Source organism: Bos taurus, chromosome 22 (assembly GCF_002263795.3).
Source record: "Bos taurus isolate L1 Dominette 01449 registration number 42190680 breed Hereford chromosome 22, ARS-UCD2.0, whole genome shotgun sequence".
Taxonomy (NCBI): domain Eukaryota; kingdom Metazoa; phylum Chordata; class Mammalia; order Artiodactyla; family Bovidae; genus Bos; species Bos taurus.
The window spans coordinates 16670264-16693928 of record NC_037349.1 but is presented as its reverse complement, the minus strand read 5'-3'; the positions used below and the strand labels follow the sequence as shown (position 1 = coordinate 16693928).

The following is a 23665-nucleotide window of genomic DNA, read 5'->3' as shown; positions in this document are numbered from 1 at the left end:
GAGAAAGAGAGGGGGAAAAAGAGAGAGTTGTGGAGAACGGGGACTGCAGAGTGGAGCAGGAAAGCTGTTGTTGGGTCAGGTCAGCCAGAATGGAGGGACCTCGGCTCAGGCCACTTTGGAGAGGACACCTGTTTAGGGTACTGGGATGCTGCAGGGGTGTCTGGAGGCCTAGGGAAATTGAGGAATTGAGACACATCTCTTGTTGGACACACCAGTTTGCCATTGACGTCAGAAACTGACTGTTGACTAATCTTGAACATATTCTTAACAATTTGAGGTCAACACACAGCTTAATGCCAGATTCAGAGAAACACACTCATTGCAGTGTGACCATCTGAAGCTGACACTGACTAGGCACTTTTGAGGTGCCAGGCACTGAGCTTGGTTCCTCCCAGAACCCCCTCGAGGTGGGTGCTCTAAGGAGCCCCTTCTCCCACTAAGAGGACACTGAGGTCAGGAATGGCTCAGAGCCTTCCCCAAGGGCACAGGTCTGGTCACACCCAGGCGCGTCTGGATCAGAGTCCTCATTCTTAGCTTTTCTCATGGGAACTTCACTGCACGCAGTGTTTGGTCTTCCAGGAAACAGTAATAGTTATCTGTCAGCCTTTCTTCCTAGAACTTTACTCAGTTCCCTGCTTTCCTGTTCCAACCGCCTGTAACCTCTCAGGACTGTGAGAGTCTGCCTCTGTTCCCCAGTCCTCCTTGGCTCTGATTAAAATTGCCTGAGGAAGAGACATTTGTTTTGGGATTTCGGTTGTGTTTTCACTATTGCTTTCAGTCCTCAGGCAATACACTTCCCCTTTCCGTATCTTGGGGGTTTTTTGGGTTTTGTTTTTCTGTGGTTTGTTTTTTTTTTTAATTAAAAAAAAAAAGGTGCCGTAAATCTTGGTCACTTTTTGAAATTGAATACAAAAGGCATGAGTGAGGCATATTAAATTTCTGTTATTCCAGCCAATTAGATCAGTTTTCCCTTCCCTAATTGTAACATTGCTTTTGTTTAGTCCATGCGTCCTGTGGGCCTCTGTGCCATCCCATGGACTGTAGCCCACCAGGCTCCTCTGTCTGTGGGATTTCCAAGGCAAGAATACTGGAGTGGGTTGTCATTTCCTTCTCCAGGGAATCTTCTTGACCCAGGGATTGAACCCGCATCTCTTGCATTGGCAGGTGGATTCTTTACCCCTGTGCCACCTGGGAAGCCCTAATGGTAGCATTAGTTAAACCTTGCTTTGCATTTACTTTGTGTCAGGCTAGTGTATTCTCCTCGGTTCTGTCTCGTCACAACAAAGATTTGGAGCGATGGACATTAAAGCCCTCGGCGCGTCACAGCTCTCGGGTCTTGGACAAACCGTATTATAGCTCTTAGACAAATCAGTGTTACAGCTCTATTTCATTTAGAAGATAGCAGGAGGATCCATCCCCGAAGTGTGAGGGCATGCCAACCCAAAGACACGAAGAGAAGAGAGTGGAGAAGCGCACCAGCTCCCGGGGGAGAGAGAGAGAAAGAGCTCGCTTTGGCTCCTCCTTTTATGTTTTTTCCTCCCCCTGGGCCTGCCCTATGCAAATTGGGCTTAGCCAGGAGTGCTGTTTGTTCTTCCTGAGGTCTTCACACCAGTCCTCGGACCTTCCTTTGTTCTATTTTTGCGGGCTTTTCCCTTCCTTGTCTTTTAGCCACCGCCATTTTGGACTCCTGTTTTCTATTCTAACTACCTAACACTTGCTGAAGATTGTTTATGAGCTTGCTCAGCTGCCCATAGCAGTTTGAGAACCTAACTTCTGCCCACCACTTTTCAGATAACTTTAAGACTAGGTTTGACTAAAACAGAACTTGAGAACCAGACACCAAAAGTCCCACATATAAAGCCTCAGAGACTTAAGACTCTAGGTAATATATTTGTATTTAGCAGAGACCTTCCAAAGGTTGTACCTGAACCAAAAGGCTGAGTGTGGGGTTCACGGAGGGCCACACGTGTGTCCTGTCTCTTGAAATCATGTCCTTCAAAGAGCTGAGTGTGTGGGTCTCTGTTCCTTGATATTTTCTCAGCCTTAATTGCCAAGACCATTAATATTCAATTGTCAGACATTAAATGTTATAAGAATTAGAATAAACTAGTACAGAAGCCTTACCATTGCTTTTTCTGGCAAATCTGCTTGCCAGGGTCAACCTTTTTTACTCCTTTAGCTGTTTCTTGGTAGTTTCCTATATTAGTGTCCCAGGTTTATTGCTGTTACTAAGGGCAGACTACAGTGATTTAAATAAGACTTAAACAAGACTGTGCCTCCACACATGCCTTCCAGCCAACAAGAAAGGCACGATCCCCTGGGAATTGCAGTGTAACCTCCCTTCACAGACCATTGGCCAGGGTTGATCACATGATCACATGTAGTTGCAAGGGAAGCTGGGAAATGGGATCTGTAGCTGGGAGCCTGTGTGCACAACTTAAGTGTCTATTACTCTAGAAGATGAGGGGATACATGTTGGAGGGACAGCTGTCTTCCTTTGGCCCTTTGCTTTGGGCCACCCTAATATCTGTATGTATCCTTTTTCCCACAAACACAACATGCTCACCCTTTCCCCAAGGGAGTCTCTTTCGGCAAGGGGAGTGAGTCCTTTGCTTGGTCCATCTGGCAGCCCCTTGTTCTTTTAGTTGACCAGTGATTCTTAAAGTGTATTCCTTAGACTTCTAAGGCTTAGCTTCCCCTGGGAACTTGTTAGAAATTCAGGTTCTTGGGCCTTACCTCAATTGCCAGTGTAGATAAAGTTAAGAACTGCTGTTCCAGCACCTGGTTCTCTGATTTCTGACCCTGTTTTGAGGGGTGGGGTAGGTATTGGTGGAGCTTCCCTGCTTCCTGTTCTCTGTGGTCTCATCAGAAGTGGGAACTTCTGATAAGGCTGCCCTTATAGGGGGCTACATGGCTTTTATAGCGCTCTTTCTGCTGGGGAGAAGTGGTTTGGGGGCCTCAGAGAAGCTGTGGGGTCAAATAATGGCCAGCTTTTGTCACACCAGGCTTGTGGTTTCTTTGGCAATACATTTCCCTCAAAATGCTAGAAATTTCTGGTCTCTTGGCTTCTAATCAGTTGTGTATGTGATAACCACAGCTAATGATCCAGCCTAGATAGCTTACTTCTTAGCCCTGAAAGGTTTGCTCTTTTATTTAGTGGCCTATGTATTCAGCCTGCACCTTGCCCACCCCCCCACTTCCTCCTAATTTAAGGTGCATACCTGGAGCCTCCCCTGAGGCCACCTGAAACAATAACTTGGATGGGATGGAAGTGTTCTTCTTTGGACTCTTGCTTCTGGGCTCTGTGTCTGGCAGATAGTGGTGGACTGAGAATTAGATCAGTGGTGGACTGAGAAGTGTGAATTAGAAAGGTTGGGGCCATGCTGTCACCTCCTGCTGGGACTTTCCCTTTGGGACCCCTGACAGGGGACGTGGTTCTTGGTCAACTTGGATTTTCTACTGCAGGCTGCATCATCATTTTCATCTCCGCTTTAACATGGTCTGGCTCCACAGGAGTTCTTCTGCCTTTGTTGGAGGTCTCTTGAAAAAGAAGCCACATACACCAACCCTCAGAACATTTTCAGCTTCTCCATTTAGAGTTACGGGATTGCTTAGCACATGGACTGCCTTCCGAGGATCACAGGTGACAGTTTTGCTTTGGTATGAGGAGAGTAATCAGCTTTCCAGCCTGCCATACCTGGGTCCTTGCCACCTCTAACATTATTATATTGATCTGACTCCTATGTTTTGTGCTTAGCCATTCAGTCGTTTCCGACTCTTTGAGACCTTATGGCCTGTAGCCCGCCAGGCTCCTCTGTCCATGGGGATTCTTCAGGCAAGAATGCTGGAGTGAGTTGCCATGCCCTCCTCCAGGGGATCTTCCCAACCCAGGGATTGAACCCAGGGCTCCTACATTGTAGGCGGATAATTTACCAGATGAGGTACCAGCGAAACCCTGGCTCCTATAAGAAAGGCCAAAATAACAACGAGTTAAACTAAAAGAAGATTTCTCTCCATTAGTAGTGTGTGTGTTGGCAAAAAGGCTGATAGGGTGGATCCACAGTGTCAGGGATTCAAGGTTTTTTTCTACCTTATCCTGCTATCCTGAACATGTGGTTTCCAGCTTGTGGTTTGAGATACTCTCTTCAGCTCCTCTTCTCTTTTCCATATTCCAGGCAGCAGAAAGGGGTGGGGACTTTTCTTTCCTTCTAAGGGTTTAAGCTGAAAGAGGTACTTTTATCACTTCATTCAGTTCAGTTCAGTTCAGTCGCTCAGTTGTGTCCGACTCTTTGTGACCCCATGAACTGCAGCACGCCAGGCCTCCCTGTCCATCCCGGAGTTCACCCAAACTCATGTCCATGGCGTCGGTGACGCCACCCAGCTACCTCATCCTCTGTCATCCCCTTCTCCTCCCACCTTCAATCTTTCCGAGCATCAGGGTCTTTTCCAGTGAGTCAGTTCTTCGTGCCACTCGAGTGTATGTTCCTCGGTTCTTTGTCTCATCACAACAAAGACTTGGAGTGACAGACATTAAAGCCCCCTCAGCGTGTCACAGCTCTCAGGTCTTGGATAGACCGTGTTATAGCTTTCAGGTCTCAAATGGACCATGTTATAGCTCTTAGACAAATCAGTGTTACAGCTCAGTGTTACAGCTCTATTTTATTTAGAAGATAACAGGAAAATCCATCTTCGAAGCGTGAAGGCACATCGATCCAAAGACACGAGGAGAAGAGCGCCCCAGCGTGGTGGGGAGAGAGAGAGACCTAGCTTTGGCTCCTCTTATATGTTTATCTCTCCCTGGGCCTGTCCTATGTAAATTGGGCCAGCCAGGAGTGTTTGTTGTACCTGAGGTCCTCGCTCTGGTCCTCGGACCTTCTCTTGTTCTATTTTCGCGGGCTTTTCCCTTCTTTGTCTTCTAGCCACCGCCATTTTGGACTCCTTTTCCCTATTCTACCTACCTAACATTCGCATCAGGTGGTGAAAGTATTGGAGTTTCAGCTTCAGCATCAGTCCTTCCAGTGAACACTCAGGACTGATTTCCTTTAGGATGGACTGGTTGGATCTCCTTGCTGTCCAAGGGCCTCTCAAGAGTCTTCTCCAACACCACAGTTCAAAAGCATCAATTCTTCGGCCCTCAATTTTCTTTATAGTCCAACTTTCACATCCATACATGACTACTGGAAAAACCATAGCCTTGACTAAACAAACCTTTGTTGGCAAAGTAGTGTCTTTGCTTTTTAATATGCTGTCTAGGTTGGTCGTAACTTTCCTTCCAAGGAGTGTCTTTTAATTTCATGGCTGCAGTCATCATCTGCAGTGATTTTGGAGCCCCAAAAATAAAGTCTGCCACTGTTTCCACTGTTTCCCCATCTATTTGCCATGAAGTGATGGGACCGGATGCCATGATCTTCGTTTTCTGAATGCTGAGTTTTAAGCCAACTTTTTCACTCTCCTCTTCCACTTTCATCAAGAGGCTCTTTAGTTCTTCTTCACTTTCTGCCATAAGGGTGGTGTCATCTGCATATCTGAGGTTATTGATATTTCTCCCGGCAATCTTGATTCCAGCTTGTGCTTCATCCAACCCAGCATTTCTCATGATGTACTCTGCATGTAAGTTAAATAAGCAGGGTGACGATATATAGCCTTGACGTACTCCTTTTTCTATTTGGAACCAGTCTGTTGTTCCATGTCTAGTTCAAACTGTTTCTTCCTGAACTGCATACAGATTTCTCAAGAGGCAGGTCAGGTAGGCTGGTATTCCCATTTCTTCATTAAGTTCTATTAACTAGAACCTAGTCACATGACCATAATTAGCTGCAAGGGAAGTCTGAATGTAGCTTAAAAATGTAGTTTTTATCCAGGCAGCTGTCTGTCTAGCTAAAACTTCTAAAACTAGAATGTAGGAACTCATTCCTACATGTCAAAACATCCCGACATTCTAGAATGTAGCTAAAACTAGAATGTAGGAAGACAAGGGGAATGGATATTCCCACCACATTTGCACTATCTCTAAATAATGTGCTTATCCTGTTCTTTTCATATATATCAATTTAAATATTATCCATTAACTTCCTAGAAGAGAATTTGGCTCTACATGTTGCAGTAAAAAGGAAAAAAGAGGTATGAGTTTTTCTTTTTCCCTTTTCTGGGAACAAAGAAGATAAAGATAAAAATCAGCGAGCAGGCCTGAGCATTCCTTGTTTTTTTTAGTCTCAGTTCAGTTCAGTTCAGTCACTCAGTCGTGTCTGACTCTTTGCAACCCCATGAATTGCAGCATGCCAGGCCTCCCTGTCCATCACCAACTCCCGGAGTTCACTCAGACTCACGTCCATCGAGTCAGTGATGCCATCCAGCCATCTCATCCTCTGTCGTCCCCTTCTCCTCCTGCCCCCAACCCCTCCCAGCATCAGAGTCTTTTCCAACAATGAGTCAACTCTTCCCATGAGTTGGCCAAAGTACTGGAGTTTAAGCTTCAGCATCATTCCTTCCAAAGAAATCCCAGGGCTGATCTCCTTCAGAATGGACTGGTTGGATCTCCTTGCAGTCCAAGGGACTCTCAAGAGTCTTCTCCAACACCACAGTTCAAAAGCATCAATTCTTTGGTGCTCAGCTCTCTTCACAGTCCAACTCTCACATTCATATATGACCACTGGAAAAACCATAGCCTTGACTAGACGGACCTTTGTTGGCAAAGTAATGTGTCTGCTTTTCAATATGCTATCTAGGTTAGTCATAACTTTTCTTCCAAGGTCTACTGATCTTAATTTTGCATGTCAGTAACTAAGTTTGCTTTTGTGCCCCTTAACTCTGCAGGAGCTACAGTGCACATTTTCTTCTTTGACTCTATGCTAAATACATCCCCTATCTGGTGTTTACCCTTTCAACACCCTTCCCCTTGTAGTTACACATCAAAAAGAGGGCCGCAGAGCCCCCCAACTATCAGACTCAATTATTGGATTACCAGTGCCAGTTTATGACTGTCTTTGAAACAACTCGAGAGGAAGAAATCAAGATCCTATCACCTTTGTTCCTCATCACCATCTCATGACTGCAAGCCCTTGCCTTATAGAAGTCCCTAGACTCCTCATGGAGGAGGGACGCAGTTCTGGGGGCGTGAGCCTACTATGTTCCCCTGTCTACTGGCTGAGAATAAAAACCATCTTTCTATTTCCTCCAAACTCTGTCTCCGTATTTTTTATTTAACTTTGGTGGGCAGAGAAGGCCAAGATTTTGGCCGGCCACATACACACCTCTTCTCCCCGTTCCTCCAAATACATTTACAGCAATACATTTATATCCTCTGTAATCTGTAGATGGATTTTTAGTTCCTCTATAGTCTGTAGGTTGTTGTTCTAACTTTTAACGAATATCATTACATATTTAATGAATTTTCCATCAGCTCTAGACAGTGTCCCCCCCCCCTTTTTTTTCAAGATATCTTTTGATGTGGACCATTTTTAAAGTCTTCATTGAATTTGTTACAACTTATTTTCTGTTTTCTGTTTTGGTTTTTTGGCCAAGAGGGATTTTAGCTCCCTTACCAGGAATCAAATCTTCTTAACCACTGGACCACCAGGGAAATGCCTAGGCAGTACCTCTTGATGGTTCACTTTGTGAGATGAAGTGACTTTACCTTGCCCTTTATTACTCTCCCCTCTCCGCTTTCACCTCCTGACTTCTGGCAGAGACCAGACATAAAGTGACTTTCCATGGATGTCTTCACATCCAGGCTCTTCTGAGCCCACAGGGAAGAGCAGGGTCTTAAGTGAGAGCCCACAGGGAAGAGCAGGGTCTTAAGTGAAGCCCCAGTCTCTGAGTCAAGATAGGAAGAGGAATGGGGCCTTTGTATTGCATTGAAAAATGTCTTTTTGTGATGGGGAAAGTACCGTATGCATAGGATATCCCCAGGGTGACTCATGGCTTAGAGTAGCATTTCCCAAATCACGTGCCCGTGTGCTCCAGCAAGTTACCTCCTACAAACAAAGGGTTCATGAAAAAATAAACTTGGGCAATCTGTATGCTTTATCAGTGCCCCCTAAGATACACACCAATGTTTTAAGGCTCTGATAAGTTCTGTAGCAAAGGAACCTATTTAGGCCAGTATTTTCCATTTACATTTGACTATGGGAGCCCTCTTTTCATTTGATACTTATTAATATTCCCACGGAATCAGTACACTGTGGGAGTCACTGCTCTAGTAAATGGTGGCCACGGTGCAGTTGTTGGGCATCCCAGGGGGGCCTCATAATGGAGAACCTGGGGCATCAGGGGCGGCATTCACATGGTCAGGCCAGCATCAGAAGAGTCTGACCCTGGGACCTAGGTTCAATCATCACCCTGGGGCTTAAAACCTGAGCATCCTTCTCCTGATGGGGACTTTTCCTGACCACCAGGCTTAGGGAGAGGGCTGTGTGCTGGCATCTGGGGGTCTCAGGAGCTGGAATCAAGGCAGAGGCCAAAGTATCAGAGCTGTGGCTTCCCGCCAGAGGTAGGTTGGTTGTCATTGCAGCTGAGCTTCGGAGCTGATGAAATGCCACTAAGGTGGGCACGGGAGCTGAACCCGCCAACAGCAGTGGTCTGATGGCTCTAGCTCTGAGCATGAAGGCATGAAACCAGCTATGCCTGACCTGTGAGGTGAAACTCTCCCTTGTTCTTCCTCATAGGGAGTTAGATACACAGAATCTGGAGAAGAGAGTCAGCAGTGAACTGAGGCATGTTATCAAGTGCCCACCATGTGCTAGGTGCCGAGGACACAGCAGTGAAAACACAGACTAGATCTCCGACCTGAAGGAGTTTGCAGTTTAGTTGAGAGCTGGATATGAACAGGATGCTGGCATAGAGATGGGTACCCAGCCGCAGCAGGAGTGCTCAAAGGAGAAATGTAGGTAGGTAGGTAGGAGGGTGGGAGAGGGGAAGTTTTGATTTCATCTGGGGAAGCTTCCCTGAGGAACTGAAACTTGAGTCTCCACTCAAAGGACGGGTTGGCCAACCACACAGGCATTTGCAGGCAGAGGGAACAGCATGTGCAAAGGCCTGGTGGTGGAAAGGAGTGATGCTTGGCCGTGGTCAGGTCTGCTTTCATCAGGAGTGAAGGGAAGGTTTGGGAGGGAGTATCCCCACTGCTCTGGCCATGGTGGGGAACAGGGGCCTCTGAGGTTCCAGGTGTCAGCTGAATAGGAGAGCAGGAAGCTTCTGGAACCTGAAGGGACTCCAAGGGAGGTGAAGCAGGTTTCTTCTTTCCATCTGCTGCTGTCATCTTCCTGGGAGTTTGTTCTTTCAAGTTTCCCAATTTTCACACGGTCTTTTCTTAGTTGAGCAACCTTCACAGTTTCTAACTTTTGTTTGGTGGCTCAGCCAAAGTCATTTCCTTCCTGGAGCTGGGCTCTTGCTGGGTGGGGAGTTTCTGTCTGTTGTCCAGATTCCTAAAGTGAAATGGAAGAGAACAAACCCTTTCTCTCCCAAAGAGGCTGAGCAGTTGCAAGGACCAGACAGGCCTGGTGTGTGTATTCTCCTGGAGATTTCCCCAACACCCGCTCCTTTCCTACCACTAGGGAACAACAAAGTGTGGGAAGGACTCAGGTCCTAGGACCCCAGGAGACTTGCCCCTGGTGGTGGCACTGCACTGGACCAAGAGCCCCCCTGCCCACTCCCACCACATCCCAGCCAGGAGTCATGTTACCTGAGTGCTAGTTATAACTTGTATTTAGCACCTGATGTGCTGGGCAAGTATATTACCTCACAGATCTTGCTATTTTCATTTCATGGATGAGGAAACTGAGACGCAGGGATTAAGTAAGTCACCCAAAGCCACACAGCGAGTAAGCAATGGGCAGGGAAGGGATGCAGGTCTGCTTGATCTTAACCCTGCTGGGGGACATCACCAGAGGGCATCAAGTCTCACTTTCCCCTCTGAAAAACAGGCGTAGACATTGTCCTGTCTGATTGTCTCATAAACAGGGAAGCTTCAGAACATAAGTGGCACTAGGCTTTCTGAACATCCTTGCTGTGTGACTTAGCATGGTCTCCTGACCCTCCTTCCACGCATTAGTGATTCCACTGGAAAAGAGCGAAGCTTTGAGCACTGTAGGTTTCTTGGGAGTCCGTGTGAGCGTGGACAGAGGGGCACATGTGGTGCCTTTCAACCAGTCCCCAGGTTTTCAGAGAGGACGAGTGGGAGCTGGAGGGAGAGGAGCCACGGTTTACTGAGCTCCTGCTCTATGCCACGCTGTGGAAAGCAGCTCCTCTGGGTTACGAGCATTAGACACATGTTGAGGTTGCCCATTAATCAGGATGGGCTGTGGTATTGCAGTCACAGATAAACCTGGAAATCTTGGTTGTTCAATGTAGCAAAGATTGATTTCTCAGAGTCTAGGGCTGCCTCCTGCCTTCTGGCACTTGGTAGGCCATCAGGAATGCATGGTTTCCACAGTCACTGTAGAGGGAAAGAGACGAATGGACGAGGCTTGCTTTATCCGGGAAGTGACAATGGCATTTCCACTTAACACCTATTGGCCAGAACCAGTCAGTGCCCTCAGCCTAATTGCTAGAGAGGCTGGGGTCTGAGGGGCCAAATGACTGTTTGGTAAGCACCGTCTCAGCTCTAGGGTACCTCAGTTCAGGGGGTTTTTTACAAGATTCCACCTCACTGTGGCCCACGCGGTCTCACAGGGTCTAACCCTCGCCCAGTTCTCTCAGCTCATCTTGGCTACTCCCCCCACCCTCCCATTCATTCAGTTCAACCAGTAGGGTCGTCTTTCATTTTAGGAGATAGACCGAACTATCTTCTGCCTCAGGATTTTTGCACATGCTGTTCCTTCTCTTTACAATGCTGGTCCGTGCCCACCCCCACCCCCCAACTCCCTTGTATTCTTTCCGTGGTTCATCCCTCTCATCTTCTGAGTCTCGACTTAAACGGCACCTGTCCACAGAAGCCTACCCTGGACACCCCATGTAAGTAAGTGTCAGGTACCCCTCCCTTCCTCCAGCTTGTTTTCAGCGCAGAACTCCTCCCAGTTTACAATTAGATATCTTTGAACTATCATGTGGGTTTTGATAACGGTTGGCATCCCCTGTCCCTAACACAATGAGTAAGTGAATGAGGATGGATGAGTCATTTTAGCAGCTGGGGGACAGTTCCAATGGAGGATCCTAGATAGGGTGATTGGGAAGACAGGTCATGCTCTCTGACTTGCCTAACTTCATGTCTAGCTTGAGCTGGGAGTTTCTAGGGGTGTGTGTGTATGGACTTTGGATGCACAGGGAGGGAAAGGAAAAGGAAAAGAGAGGGTCTAGAAAGTTCTGTTTGTCCTGCTGTGGCCAGCTGGCACCTGGGTTCTTCACTTGGGGGCTGAATCACTTTTATTTGCTCTCAAAGGGATCCCTTTAAGCCACATGAGTCAGAATAAACACAAAAAATAAAGACAAATATATAAATACTCCATCACGGTTTACCTTGAGGTAGCACCCCTCAGCCGAGGGCTGTGAAGAGTGGGGGAAATTCCAGACTTGCTCACCGGGGAAATACCTTGCCGGCAGCTGGAGTGCCCTTTGCTCAAGCATGTGGCTCCAGGGTTTGCCACTGTATCAAATGTTCCCAAATTGCTGGCCCCTGCGAGAAGATCACAGGGCCCTCTGCCAAGGACCCAGCATGTGTAAGCCTTTCGACCAAAGGAAGTGGGGCCTCCATAAACAAAATATAAGTAAGAGAACTATGTCAGGTTTCACTTTACTGAAGTATTACCTAGAGATAGCAACCGGCCTTTCCCCCCAGAGCTGTCATCTGAATTCAATAGGTTACACATACAGGAAAACACAGGAGGAAAAAACGCCTGACCTAAACTCGGGGGAGATGAGCATAACAATAGTAAATTACAATAGTAGCTTATAACTATTGAGCACTTACTTATTTCATCATCTCTGGGGGCGGATGGCACAGTTCCTCATCCCACTTGTCAGATGAAACTTGGAGAGTTTCCTTTGCCCACAAGCGTAACTGCGGTGTGCATGAGTGAATTCACTGAATTCACTATTGGGCCCCACAGCACATGTGATCTGTGGCTCATTAGAGAGAGTGGAACATCCTAAAAATACAAAGCGGGGAGAAAAAGGAATCAGACCCACTGTTCCCTGGGAACTATGGAGAGAGCGGAGAGAAACGCTTCTTTCTGACCCTTCCTCTGCCCCTTGGAGCTGGAAACTCAATCCTCATCATTCTGGGTTAAACCAACTGTTCTGAGCCTTATCTAGGGAGCTTTTGAAAACATCCAGACTCTGATTTAATTGATCTGAGAACCAACACCTCAACCCCTTGGCATCCACAGCCACCAAAGATGTTACTTTGAGCTTTGGCATCTCCTCCCATTTCTAGGGGTCTCAACAGGAGAACCCCAAGTTGCCTGTCCTCCTGGGTGTGAGCAGGCCAGCTGCCAATGACACAGCGGACAGAAGCAGGGCAGAGCTCTCCTCTATCAGGGCTTCTGTAATACTCAGCGCGACGGCCACTGCACCTTCAAGGCCCTGCCACTGCCCACTGAGACGCACATGTCCATTGGAGGGTTTAAACTGTTGGAACTGTCCATCCCAGATGCTTCCTTCAGAGAATCTAAATTGGGATCAGAGATTCTTCCTCTGTGTCTTTGAGCAGCAAGAGAGGACAGAGAATGACTGAGTCACAGTTTGTGCCCTCTCCCATCACTGGCCCAGCTGTGTATCTGGTTTTATATCTGGTTCCACTGAGTCCTGGGATTGTCCTGGGATAGAAGGGTTATAATGATTCTGACTCCATAGAAGATGCAAATGAAGCTCAGAAGGTTAAAAAATCCAGCCTAAGAGGGGCTGGCTCTGGAAACTTCCCCACACTTCCTCTCACTTCTACTCGGTGATCACAATTCCTATTTTTGGTTCTCATGATACAGCAAAATCAACTTTTTGTGTGCACTCTTTTTGAACATGTAATTGCAGCAGAGAAAAGAGTGCTGTCTCCTGGAAGTGTGAGGCTGCTCCCGTACATCAGTCATAGGAATAAATGATGTCACTGACTTGCTTTTTGGTCTTGGCAGACAGGAAACTGGTGAGATTTAAAGATCATCATGACCCTTTCGTGTGAGCGTTATGTCCTCCTTTGCCCCATCCTGCTCTTGATGTTCTATTTTTATTTCAACGACACTCTGCAGTATGTACTGGCCCAAAGGAGTGGGCGTGGTATCCTCTCAGGTATCACGATCAGTTTCCAGGCAGTAAGAGGGGAAAACCACAGTTTCTCCCACTCATGGGTTTGATGGTAGGAAAAGAGACAAGCAAAAGCGTGCCCTGCACCTTCCAATTCAGATCGGACACCAGCAACCCAAGAGTCAAACTGAAGATATGTCATGTTTATGACATGTCATGTCATGTCTGCATCTCAAAACCATCTGAAAACCCAGAGTGCTGAGACGGGGGTTTCACAGGAAACAAGCTTCTCAATTTGATTGCTACCGCAGGCCTGAAGCTGGGCTCCATCAGCTGTCCTCTATGCCCTTGTGTGTGAGTAGGTGGGACTCGAGTGGACTTTAGCTGAAATGCTCTGACGAGTTCAGTTTCAGGCTGGAGCCCCCGCTGGGTGCCACAGGACTGTTCCCTCCCCAGTCCCACACGTTTGCACAGAGCACAGTGCCAGCTGTAGGCTCCCGCATGTCACTGCACACTCTCCTTAGGGTGACAATGTAACGAAGCTGTTTCTGTTCCTGAGGGTGGAGGCCAGAGAGGTCAGCCACTGGTGGGTGGGTGGCCTTGATGTTCCTACCAAATAGATCTTGACCGAGAGGCAAAGATCTGTGCAGAAAGGGAAAGGGGAAAGGGATAAGTCACTGAAGTGAGGTCAGGCCGGGATGGCCACCTTCACTCCCATTTGACTGATGACGAAACAGGCTCAGCCAGGCCTCGGATGGGGGAAGGTGCCAGTTGGGGTGCAGGTGGGACCTTTAGAAGCTGTATATTCAGGAGCATCTCCTGCTGTGGTGGGCTGTCTGGGATCCCCTTCACCAGCAGGCCCGACTGGCCCAGTGCAAGGGGAACTGGAGCCACAGAAGAGCCACCTCTGGCCCTGTGCCTCATACATAGATGTTGTCATGAGGACGGCTTGGATGTGGCCCTTTGAGAAATATGAGACCCACACGAGGCAGTTGGTGGAGAGTGGGGTGTGCCAAGGGGCCATCTCCTCAGGCCAGAGAGGAGAAAAGAGGGCTCTGAGAGGCCCGGGGGCCCCTTCTTCCTAGGCTGTTCGCTTCTGCTCCATATCTTCCCAGGAATCAGTGTTCACTATTGGTGACTGTCCCTGTTGTCACTCTCTACAAGAAACTGTCACCCAGCACCTGAGGAAAGCAGTATATGACACGAGCAAAGACGTGGGAATCCGTGAATCCTGCTGGCAGGGCTGCCCTTGGGGAGGAACCTCGCTTCTGGGATCACAGTTGGGCCAGAAGGGCCTCTCCCTGATGGGATTGGCGTGGGGGCAGCGTGGTGCCTGAGGACCCCAGGTGGGGAGAAATAAAGTGTGTGACCTCTGGGGCCCCCCTATGGGGTGGCGTGAATTTCAGTTTGGGAAGAGGGCAATTCAGTTCGGGAAGATGAAAAAGTTTTGGATGGATGATGGTGATGGTTGGACAGCAGTGTAAATGCACTTTTCTTTTTTTAAACAATGTTTATTTATTTATTTGGCTGTGTCGAGTCTTAATTGTGGCATGCTGGCCCTTCATCGCAGACATGCTGGCTTCTCTCTAGCGGTGTCTAGTGTAAATGCAGTTAATGCCACTGAACTGTAAAATTATTAAGATGATAAATTTTACGTTTTATGTATTTTACCACAACTTAAAAAAACAAATGCAGTAAAACAACAACAAAAAATTGTAAATGATTCAGAGTTAGGTTAAATGAAAACAAAAAGACTCCAGCCTACATTCTTTACACCCAATATGTGGGCTGCTTAAGAGATAACCTGTGGAACTTCCTTGGTGGTCCAGTGGCTGGGACTCCATGCTCCCAACGCACAGGGCCCGGGTTCAATCCCTGGTCAGGGATCCCATGTGCTATAACTAAAATCCTGCATGCCACGACAAAAATTGAAGATCCCACATGACGCAACTGAGCCCCAGCACAGCTGAGTATTTTGTTTTAAGAAAAGAGATAACCCACTATTTTAAAAATATGATACCACCACCACCACCAATGAAGTTCCCATGTTTTGAGCTAATCAGTTAACGTGTGCTGATTCCTCTTAGTCTCGTGGAAGCTGTCCAAAGCCAACACACCTGGGAGGTGATGAAACTGGTGTCCCTGCCAAAACCTGGACTCTGAGCAGCTAAGCTCTGCTACTTCTTTATAAGATAAAAGATATCTTATAAGATGCTGTGCTGTGCTTAGTTTCTCAGTCGTGTTCAACTTTTTGTGACCCCATGTACTGTAGTCTGCCGGGCTCCTCCATCCATGGTGATTCTCCAGGCAAGAATATTGGAGTGGGTTGCCATGCCCTCCTCCTGTGGGTCTTCCCAACCCAGGGATCAAACCCAAGTCTCTCGCATTGCAGACGGATTCTTTACCATCTAAGCTACTAGGGAATCCCATGAATACTGGAATGGGTGGCCTATCCCTTCTCCAGGGGACCTTCCTGACCAGGAATTGAACTGGAGTCTCCTGCATTGCAGGTGGATTCTTTACCAGCTAAGCTAACTGGGAAGCCCATCTTATAAGAAAGTTCCATTTAAAGGAATAGTATGTCAGTGACAGTAAAGGAAACAAGGAAAAAGTCACCCATTATCCCTCATTCGGCCTTCGGGATACTTTTGTGCATTCCCTCTGGCCTTTCCTCACTTGCTCACAAGCTGTTCCCTTTGTCCTGCTTTTCCTCCGGTGGGGCCACGCCAGAGCCGAGCCACCTGCAGAGGGGAACAGGAGTGCTAAGGACAGTGCATTTGAGTGGTTCTGTCCTTGCTGGGTAAATAACAGTGAAACCAGCCCCAGGGTTTGAATCCATCAGCTCTTTGGCTGGGAACAAACCATTTCACCCATCTGAGCCTCAATATGCTCAAAAGTAAAAGGCAGAGATAGCTGTCAGCCACCAGAGATGGTTGAGAACATCAGATAAATCTGCATGGCCTTCCGTGTGCAGTGCCGTGAATTTAGGCATTATTATTGTTCTAGTCCCAGAGCGCCTGTGTGAGAAGTTTGGTTCCGTAGCAATGATTGGTTTTATTTATAGAGAGACACAGTTTGTGTGCCTGCTCAGTCATGTCAGATTCTTTGCGACACCATGGACTGTAGCCTAGCCTAGAATTCTCTATCCATGGAATTCTCCTAGGCAAGAATACTGGAGTGGGTTGCCATTTCCTCTGCCAGGGGATCTTCCAGACCCAGGGATCAAACCTGAGTCTCCTGCATTGGCAGGCAGACTCTTTATCGCTGAGCCGCCCTGGGGAGCCCCAGGACACAGTTTACCTGTTGGAATAAATGCTCCTGCAGACCCAAAGGCTGGAGGTGTTTCGTTGAAGCCCCACCCGCTGCCCATGTGAGAACGAGCGAGTGGCCAGTCTTCCCCACACTTTGGGGTGCTCTGTTTTTTTGGTTCTCAAAAACATATGGGTCCACCTCTCACCACCAGGAGGTTGAAGGGCCTTGAACGCAGGGCTGTAGAATTAGGATTTGGTCTGGGAGGCAGTGGGGGGTGGGGGGTGTCAGAGGGTTCATGTGCGGAGTGTGTGTTTTATCCTGTAAGTGGGGAGTCAGATGGGCTCTAAGCAGGGAAGTGGCGGGGCCAGGAAGGTGTCTCAGTAAGATGAGACCTGGGGAGGGCTCTGGAGGCCACTGGAGCTGGAGGCCGGACCAACCTGAGAGGACGGCAGTGCTGGGGGAGGGGAGAGGAAGCCGGTTCTTAGGAGCAGGCTCTGTGGAAGCTGGTGGAAACACACCCTCCAGCACCTTTGGGGTTTCCCAAATCACTGCAGAGAGGAAGTGATTATTCTCAAAAGGCAGCTGACCTCCACCCAGGCTCCTTTAGCCGGTCCTGCCTACTCAGGCTGTGTGATCTCCGACAAGCCACTTAACCTGCTCAGGCCTCAGAGTCTTCATCTCCAGCAGGATGCACTGAAGGACCTTGGGAGGATTTCATGCTTGCAGAACTGGGGCTGACCAGACGTCATGGCTCGCAGTTGACGTGGCTGCAATTTTCAGGCTTCCCATCTCTAAAACAGGGAAAGGATGCACGTGTCTGCACTGCTCATGGAAGGGGAAGCTGGAAGACGGGCAGTACTTTTATACTTAGGGGCTCAACTAGGGACTCAGTGGTTCCCCGATGTGTTCAGAGAACCTCATGGTCTACAGAGCCCTTTCATGTATGCGTTCTCATTCCCTCTTCCTGACAGCCCTGTGAGGGAAGCAAGCAGATGTTATCATGACTATCACTTCTGTCTCATAGGTGAGGAAACAGGCTCGGAGAGAGAAGGAAAGTGACTTATCAAAGGTCACACAGCTGGTAGGATTGGAAGTCAGGTGGGTCTGACTCAGAGTGCCTGAGATGGACGGTCGCAGAGATTGTCGGGTCCAAGCGCTATACATTACACGCGGGGAGGCCAAGGCCCAGAGAGGGAAACAACTTTCGGGGGCGCATGAATCTGAAGCCAAGCCCAGACTCTGAACCAAGTCTCTAGATTTCTCCATCCAACCTCTCGATGGCTAACCCACTTCACTGAATGATAATAGCTTTCTTTCTTCCTACCTCATTTCAGGGAAACCAGTTCTTGAAGTCAAGTCTTCCATCCCAGACTTCTCGGACACTGTGAAGCCAGGAAAGCCTTTGGCAGCTTCTGTAAGAAACACTGAGGATAAGCAAGAAACGGGGCAGCCTGTGAGGCCACCCACCTTTCCAGGCTCAGGTAGTTTTAATTAAACTTAATTTTTTAATTTAAAGGAGATTTATTTAAGGAACTGTTTTATCTATGAGGATATTTAGCTCAGAGTATAATAGCAAAAAAATGGAAACAACGAGTGTGGGTGGCCAAATTAATCACAGATGGCGGTAACAGTAAAATCCTGCTAACAGTGACATAGGGATGAATATACACGGGCTTCCCTGGTGGCTCAGATGGTAAAGAACCTGCTTGCAACGTGGGGGACCTGGGTTCGATCCTTGACTTAGGAAGATCCCCTGGAGGAGGGCATGGCAACCCACTCCAGTATTCTTGCCTAGAGAATTCCCATGGACAGAGGAACCTTGTGGGCCACTGTCCATAGGGTTGCAAAGAATTGGACATGACTGAGCAACTAAGCACAACAGAGCACGTGTATATACACGTGGAAATATGCTCGTGATACGCTGAGGTTAAAAATGTCAGATGACAGAAGGATATATGCCATCTATTACCTTTTTTTTTTGTTTGGCCTCACTGCACAGCATGTGGGATCTTAGCTCCCCAACCAGGGGTTGAACCCTGAATTGGCAGAGCACCTGGGAAGTCCCGCATTTTTGTAAAAAGGAAAAAGAAACTCAGTAACAGAGGGCTTTGTATGTGTTACACACTGTTCTAAATTTATCCTTCAAAGATGTTGACCTTTTTAACCTTCAACTGACTGTAGGAGTTTGGTATTATTTTTCTCCCCATTTCACAGATGAGGAAACTGAAGCACAGAGAGGTTTTCATCATGTGTGGTAAGGAATCATACACCTTGGAGTTGCCACCATGTAAATGCTTATTAAACGTTAGCTGATCTTAGGAACATTCCAAGCACCCCAGCTAGGTTGAGTCTGGAAAGTTAATTCTAGGCCGAGTAGTCTGAATTATTTCCTATAGCCTATCATGTTCATATGCTATGGGCCCAGGTATTTTACCTTTGGTTCCCCAAGACCCAGCACAGGCTCCGGGCAGGGAGCCTACTGACCTCTTCATCTGCCATCCTCAGGCCCCTGGCCCTTGCAGCCATGTTGGGGGTTGCCAAGGGGCGCTGCCTGCCCCATAGCCGTCCTCCCCTCTGCCTGGTAGAGATCTGCTGCTTTGTTCTGTGGAGTTTGAGTATGGAGCGTGAAAGTGACTTGCTCAAGATCATGTGGGTAGGAAGTAGCATCTGAGCCATGTGATTTGAACGCTCATGTCCCCAGCCACTACACACACCACTGACCCAAAGCTTCTCAGCCCGCTTCAGTTGTCTCCACCTCCTTGTCCCCTGGGGAGGGACTCAGCCAGCAGGTGACTTCCCCAGGGGACCCGTTCTTCATGCCATCCTTCCCACGTCTCCCCCGGAGTCCCACCCACCTTCTGTTTTTCTGCAGTCTCCTGAGTAGAGAGCCGGAGACCCCAAATCCACGAAACCTCCCAAAGTCATTGATGTGGCCCCCAAAGCCAGGGTCAGTGTCGGCTGAGAGGAGCAGGCATGGGCTTTTGCATCTGGCAGACTTATATTTGAATCCCAGCTCTGTCCTCTTATCAGGAGACTGACTACTTTAGCCTCTCTGTACCTCATTTTCTTCATCTAAGAAATGGGCATAATAATAGAAACCATATCATCCTGTGTGGGAAGTAATTATACACCTTGGGGTTACCACCATGTAGATGCTCATTAAGCATTAGCTGATCTTAGGAATGTTCCAGACACCCCAGCTAGGTTGAGTCTGAAAAGTTAATTGTAGTCCAAGTAGTCTGAATTATTTCCTACAGCTAAAGAGTTTTTTTGTTAAGGGCAGAACTCTGATCAGTGATTAAAGATAAGGGGATATGGTCCTAAAGCTCATTTGACAGTGGTTGGTAGCCAAAGGGAAGGAAACTAATAAAATAGGGAGATTCTAGGGGAGTGCGGGTGAGGCTAGAGAAGATTACTGATAAGCAGCTTCTTTGGAGGTTCCTAAGCTCAGCTGCTGTGAAAACAAGCACCGTGTGTCTCTGCCAGCCTTCGCACCCTTTGCTTTCTTGAATGGCACCTGGAAGGACATGTTCTTAGACAAGTCAGGACCATAACTATCTGTAGACAGAGACAGGAAGTCTATTGTCTGTCTTTACCCAAGCTGAAAATATGGGTGTGATCATTAATTTCCTCAAACAACCCAAAGCCAGTCTTCTCTTGGGAAAACCCCAAGGTTCTATTGGGCCCCAAAGTTCCAGCTGTTTCTCTCATAGGAGTGGAGAAGGTGGAGGCAAAGGTAGCTGGGGAGGAGGACTGACAGGTGGGAACGGTGCCTACTGGCAGTCACTGAATCGGCTTGACACCCTAGGGCGGAGGGCTCTTGGTAGCTAGGGAAGGAGGCATAACCTGTCGAAACTCTATGGCTGACCAAGCGGCGGGAGTGGGATTCAGCTCATGTGAATTGTTCCAGAGTTCACATCTTAACCTCTGTATCTCCTGATCCGCTGGCAGTAGGTAGGGAGGAAGTAGGGAGAGACATGGAGAAGGAAAATACACAAGCAGATGAGCCATGGACAAGTTCTCAGTACCTCCTTAAACAGATACTCCAAGCTAGATTTCAGATAAAAGGGCACTGAGCGGCTGAAATAACTGTCACAAAGCCTTACCTATAGGAGAGGCATCGGCTGTTCATCAGAACTGATTTGCTCTCATTCTATATGTAGTTTTACCAGCCTTGGTACTCCATATATACCAGAGGCTGGTCTTTGTGCTTTATGCCATCTTTTAATCTGGAAAAGAACTCTACACAGAATGGACTATTACTGTTTTCTTTTGTTGTTGTTTCTTCATTTTTACATTTGAGAAAGCTAAAATGAGGCACAACTCACCCAAGTTCAAATCTTTAGTAATGACAGAGCCAGGACTGGAGCTCAGTTCTGTCTGCTACCAAGAAAGAGATAGGGAAGCTGTAGATGCTGATGCACTGCCTGCCACATGGCAGGATCCAGAAAACTCCAAAATGAGATACAGCACTCTGCCTGCAGTGATGCAACTCAGCAGGACAAGATTTTGGTGTATTCTGCTTGAGAAAGCAAAAAATCTTCTAGAAAGATTTCTGTGGGAAATGGCACACGAAAGTTGAACTCTAGTGTTTTGGAAATGACATTTGTGTAGACCAGTGTCTTCCATGAGTGTTTCCAAAGAAAGCAAAGGCTTGTTCTTACCTGGTTTCTCAGCCTTGCAGCACTGGCCCACATTCCACTCCCTTTCCCTCCACTCTCCAAACCAGAGAGACAAACAGACTGAACCACCCTCAGTAGCTCTCCTGTGTCACAAGAGCAGACCTCAGCGATCTCCCTACACTGAGAGGCTTGGTGCAGCCCCCAGAGCAAACCCCAGGTATCAGACCAGAGAATCGTGGCTGTGTGAGGCCAGTGCAGACCTTGGTATTGCTGGGCAGTGGGAGAGGGTGAGGGACCATGTGTGCAGCCTAGTGCGGCCACCCTGGGGTGGGGGGAGCGGATTGTGCAGAAATGCAGGAAAGAAGCAGCGGGGGAGTTGAGTTGGCCTAGAGCAGCTGTCCCCAGAGTGCAGAGCCTCTGCCCGCCAGTGTGCATGGAACACAGGTGTTAGAGTGTGTGTTACATGCACAAAAGACTAGGGATTCAATGCTGAATACTCAAGATGTGAATTAGAGCAGAGTGAAAGAAAACATCGTGGGGCAGCACGGACGCATGACCCACACCTAGGAGGTGGACGACTATGACCACTGTGACTCAGGCCAAGGAAGGGCACTGAGCCGAGCCTAAGAGATGGCGGGGTGACAGTGGAGGCCTCTGAAGATGGAGCAGCTGTGGGTGGAGCACCCACCCAGGGAGCCTCCCCTCTGCATCCAGGCACCAGGGTTGGGGGCAGCTGTGGCAAGCTCAGCCTGGGGGCAGATGCACAGAGGGATCTGAATGAGCAGCTGGTCTTTGGTCAGTTATACTGCCAGCAGCTGGTCTGCAATGTGTTGCTGGTTTTACTTAATTTGTTTTACCTTTTTATTTTTTTTAATTGAAGTATAGTTGATTTACAATGTTGTATTGGTTTCAGGTATACCGCAGAGTTATTTAGTTATACAAACATATATATCTATTCTTTTTTTTTCAGGTTATTTTCCCTTATAGCTTATTACAGAATATTGAGTATAATTCTCTGTGCTATATAGTAGGTCCTTGTTGGTTATCTGTTCTGTATATAGTAGTGTGTATCTGTTAAACCAAGCTCCTAATTTATCTCTCCCTCAACCTTTTCCCTTTTCCCTTTCATTTTTTTTTTAGTGGCTGAGTAAAAATACCCCATCTTCTTTATTCGTTTATTCTGGTTTTATTTTTTCCTTTTTATTGGCCGAAAGTTTAATATCTATGCCTGAGCTATAGCTCTTATTCCGAAGCTCAGTTTAAGCTGCAGTGCCCTGAGGGACAGAGAGGGTATGTGTGACTGTGTGTACACCTGTGTATTTTGGGGAGGGGTGTTTATTGTTACTACCCCCATTCTGGGGGTCTCTGGTGCAGTGTGGGTATACCAACATGGTACCTTCTCAAGTGTAGTCCTTTCAAATATAGCCAGTGCTGGAAAATATGGGGGAAAAAAAGAAAACAAAAGACAAACAAAAACTCTAGAAGCAGCAGAAAACTCAGGGAGAGAGGCTTACTTAGGGTGGCCCCTCTCCTCAGAGAATGAAAGCGCCTCAGACTTTGTATCAGGTGAGTTTTGTTTTATTAGCTGCCTGGGTAAATAGTTTTGAAAAGCTGGTTCTAGTTTCACCATGGTGCTGTTTTCAGTCTTCTGAGTTAATTTTTATGGCCAAAGTTCCACATTAATCACTCCTTTGCTGGTAATGTAAGCCAGACATACTTGAAGCAGGTGGACTTAGGTCCACAACACTGGGGCCAAAGTCAGGTTCCCTTGGGAGGGCCGGCCTCCTGTTACACAGAGGCCAGGCCTGCGGGAGGACCACTTGGGTATTTCCAGAGGATGGCATCTGAAGCTCTGGCTTCTGGCCAAGGTCCACTTTCACGTGTCTCTTGTGAATCTTCTCCATTCACTAAGGGCGTGAAAGCACAAACTCTGGAGCCACTGACTGGGTGTCTTTGGAAAGGTGGGGTCACCTCTGTGTGCCTTAGTTTCACCACCTGTAAAGAGTAGATGATGCGTCTGTCTCCTGGAACTGTTGTGAGGGTGAAATGAATTAGGTCAGGGAAGGGCTGGGAACAGAGCCCGGCATACTCTCAGTGTGTGTTAACTGAGTGTGCCTGGAATGCTTACCACAGCCTGGGCTTTCCTGCTGTGGCTTTACCTCCTCATGGGCTGGTTCCTCGGCCTTGGTGCCTTCCCTCCCTCACAGCTACTTGTTGCAAATGTTTCCTCATCTTGGAGGTCCAGGTCAAGTGTTCCTTCCTCTGTGAAACCTTCCTTGATCTCTAACTCACTGAGGCAGACCTCTCTTGCCTCTCCCCTGGGAGGCTGGTTATTGCCATTCCTGCCACATGGAGGTTTCTAGAAGTCAGGCTCTGTAGCTGATTCACTTGTGTCCTTCTCAGCTGCTTTCGAGGGAGGTGGGTTAGGGCTGGGAGTCCGAAGGCACAGGGAGCTCCCTTTGAAGGCTGACTTTGCCACTTCCATCAGTGTGGCCCTGGGCAGCCAGCCGCCTCCAGCGCCTCCTTTCCTCCTCCTGTCACGGGGGACTTTGTATAGGACCAACCCACAGGGCTGTGAGAAGTCTTCCACAGGGTAACATGTGAGCAGCCTGTGGGCTAGCGCC

General features: G+C 47.9%; 1 protein-coding gene across 3 annotated transcripts in view; it reads left to right on the top strand.

Annotated features, from left to right (window-relative positions):
* The window catches only part of IRAK2 (interleukin 1 receptor associated kinase 2), a 56013-nt gene that overhangs the window by 11591 nt on the left and 20757 nt on the right, over positions 1-23665 (top strand). For all 3 annotated transcript variants that reach the window (XM_059879631.1, NM_001075696.2, XM_059879630.1), the window contains 1 exon segment: positions 17754-17900. In XM_059879631.1, coding sequence (XP_059735614.1) covers positions 17754-17900 — 147 coding nt within the window.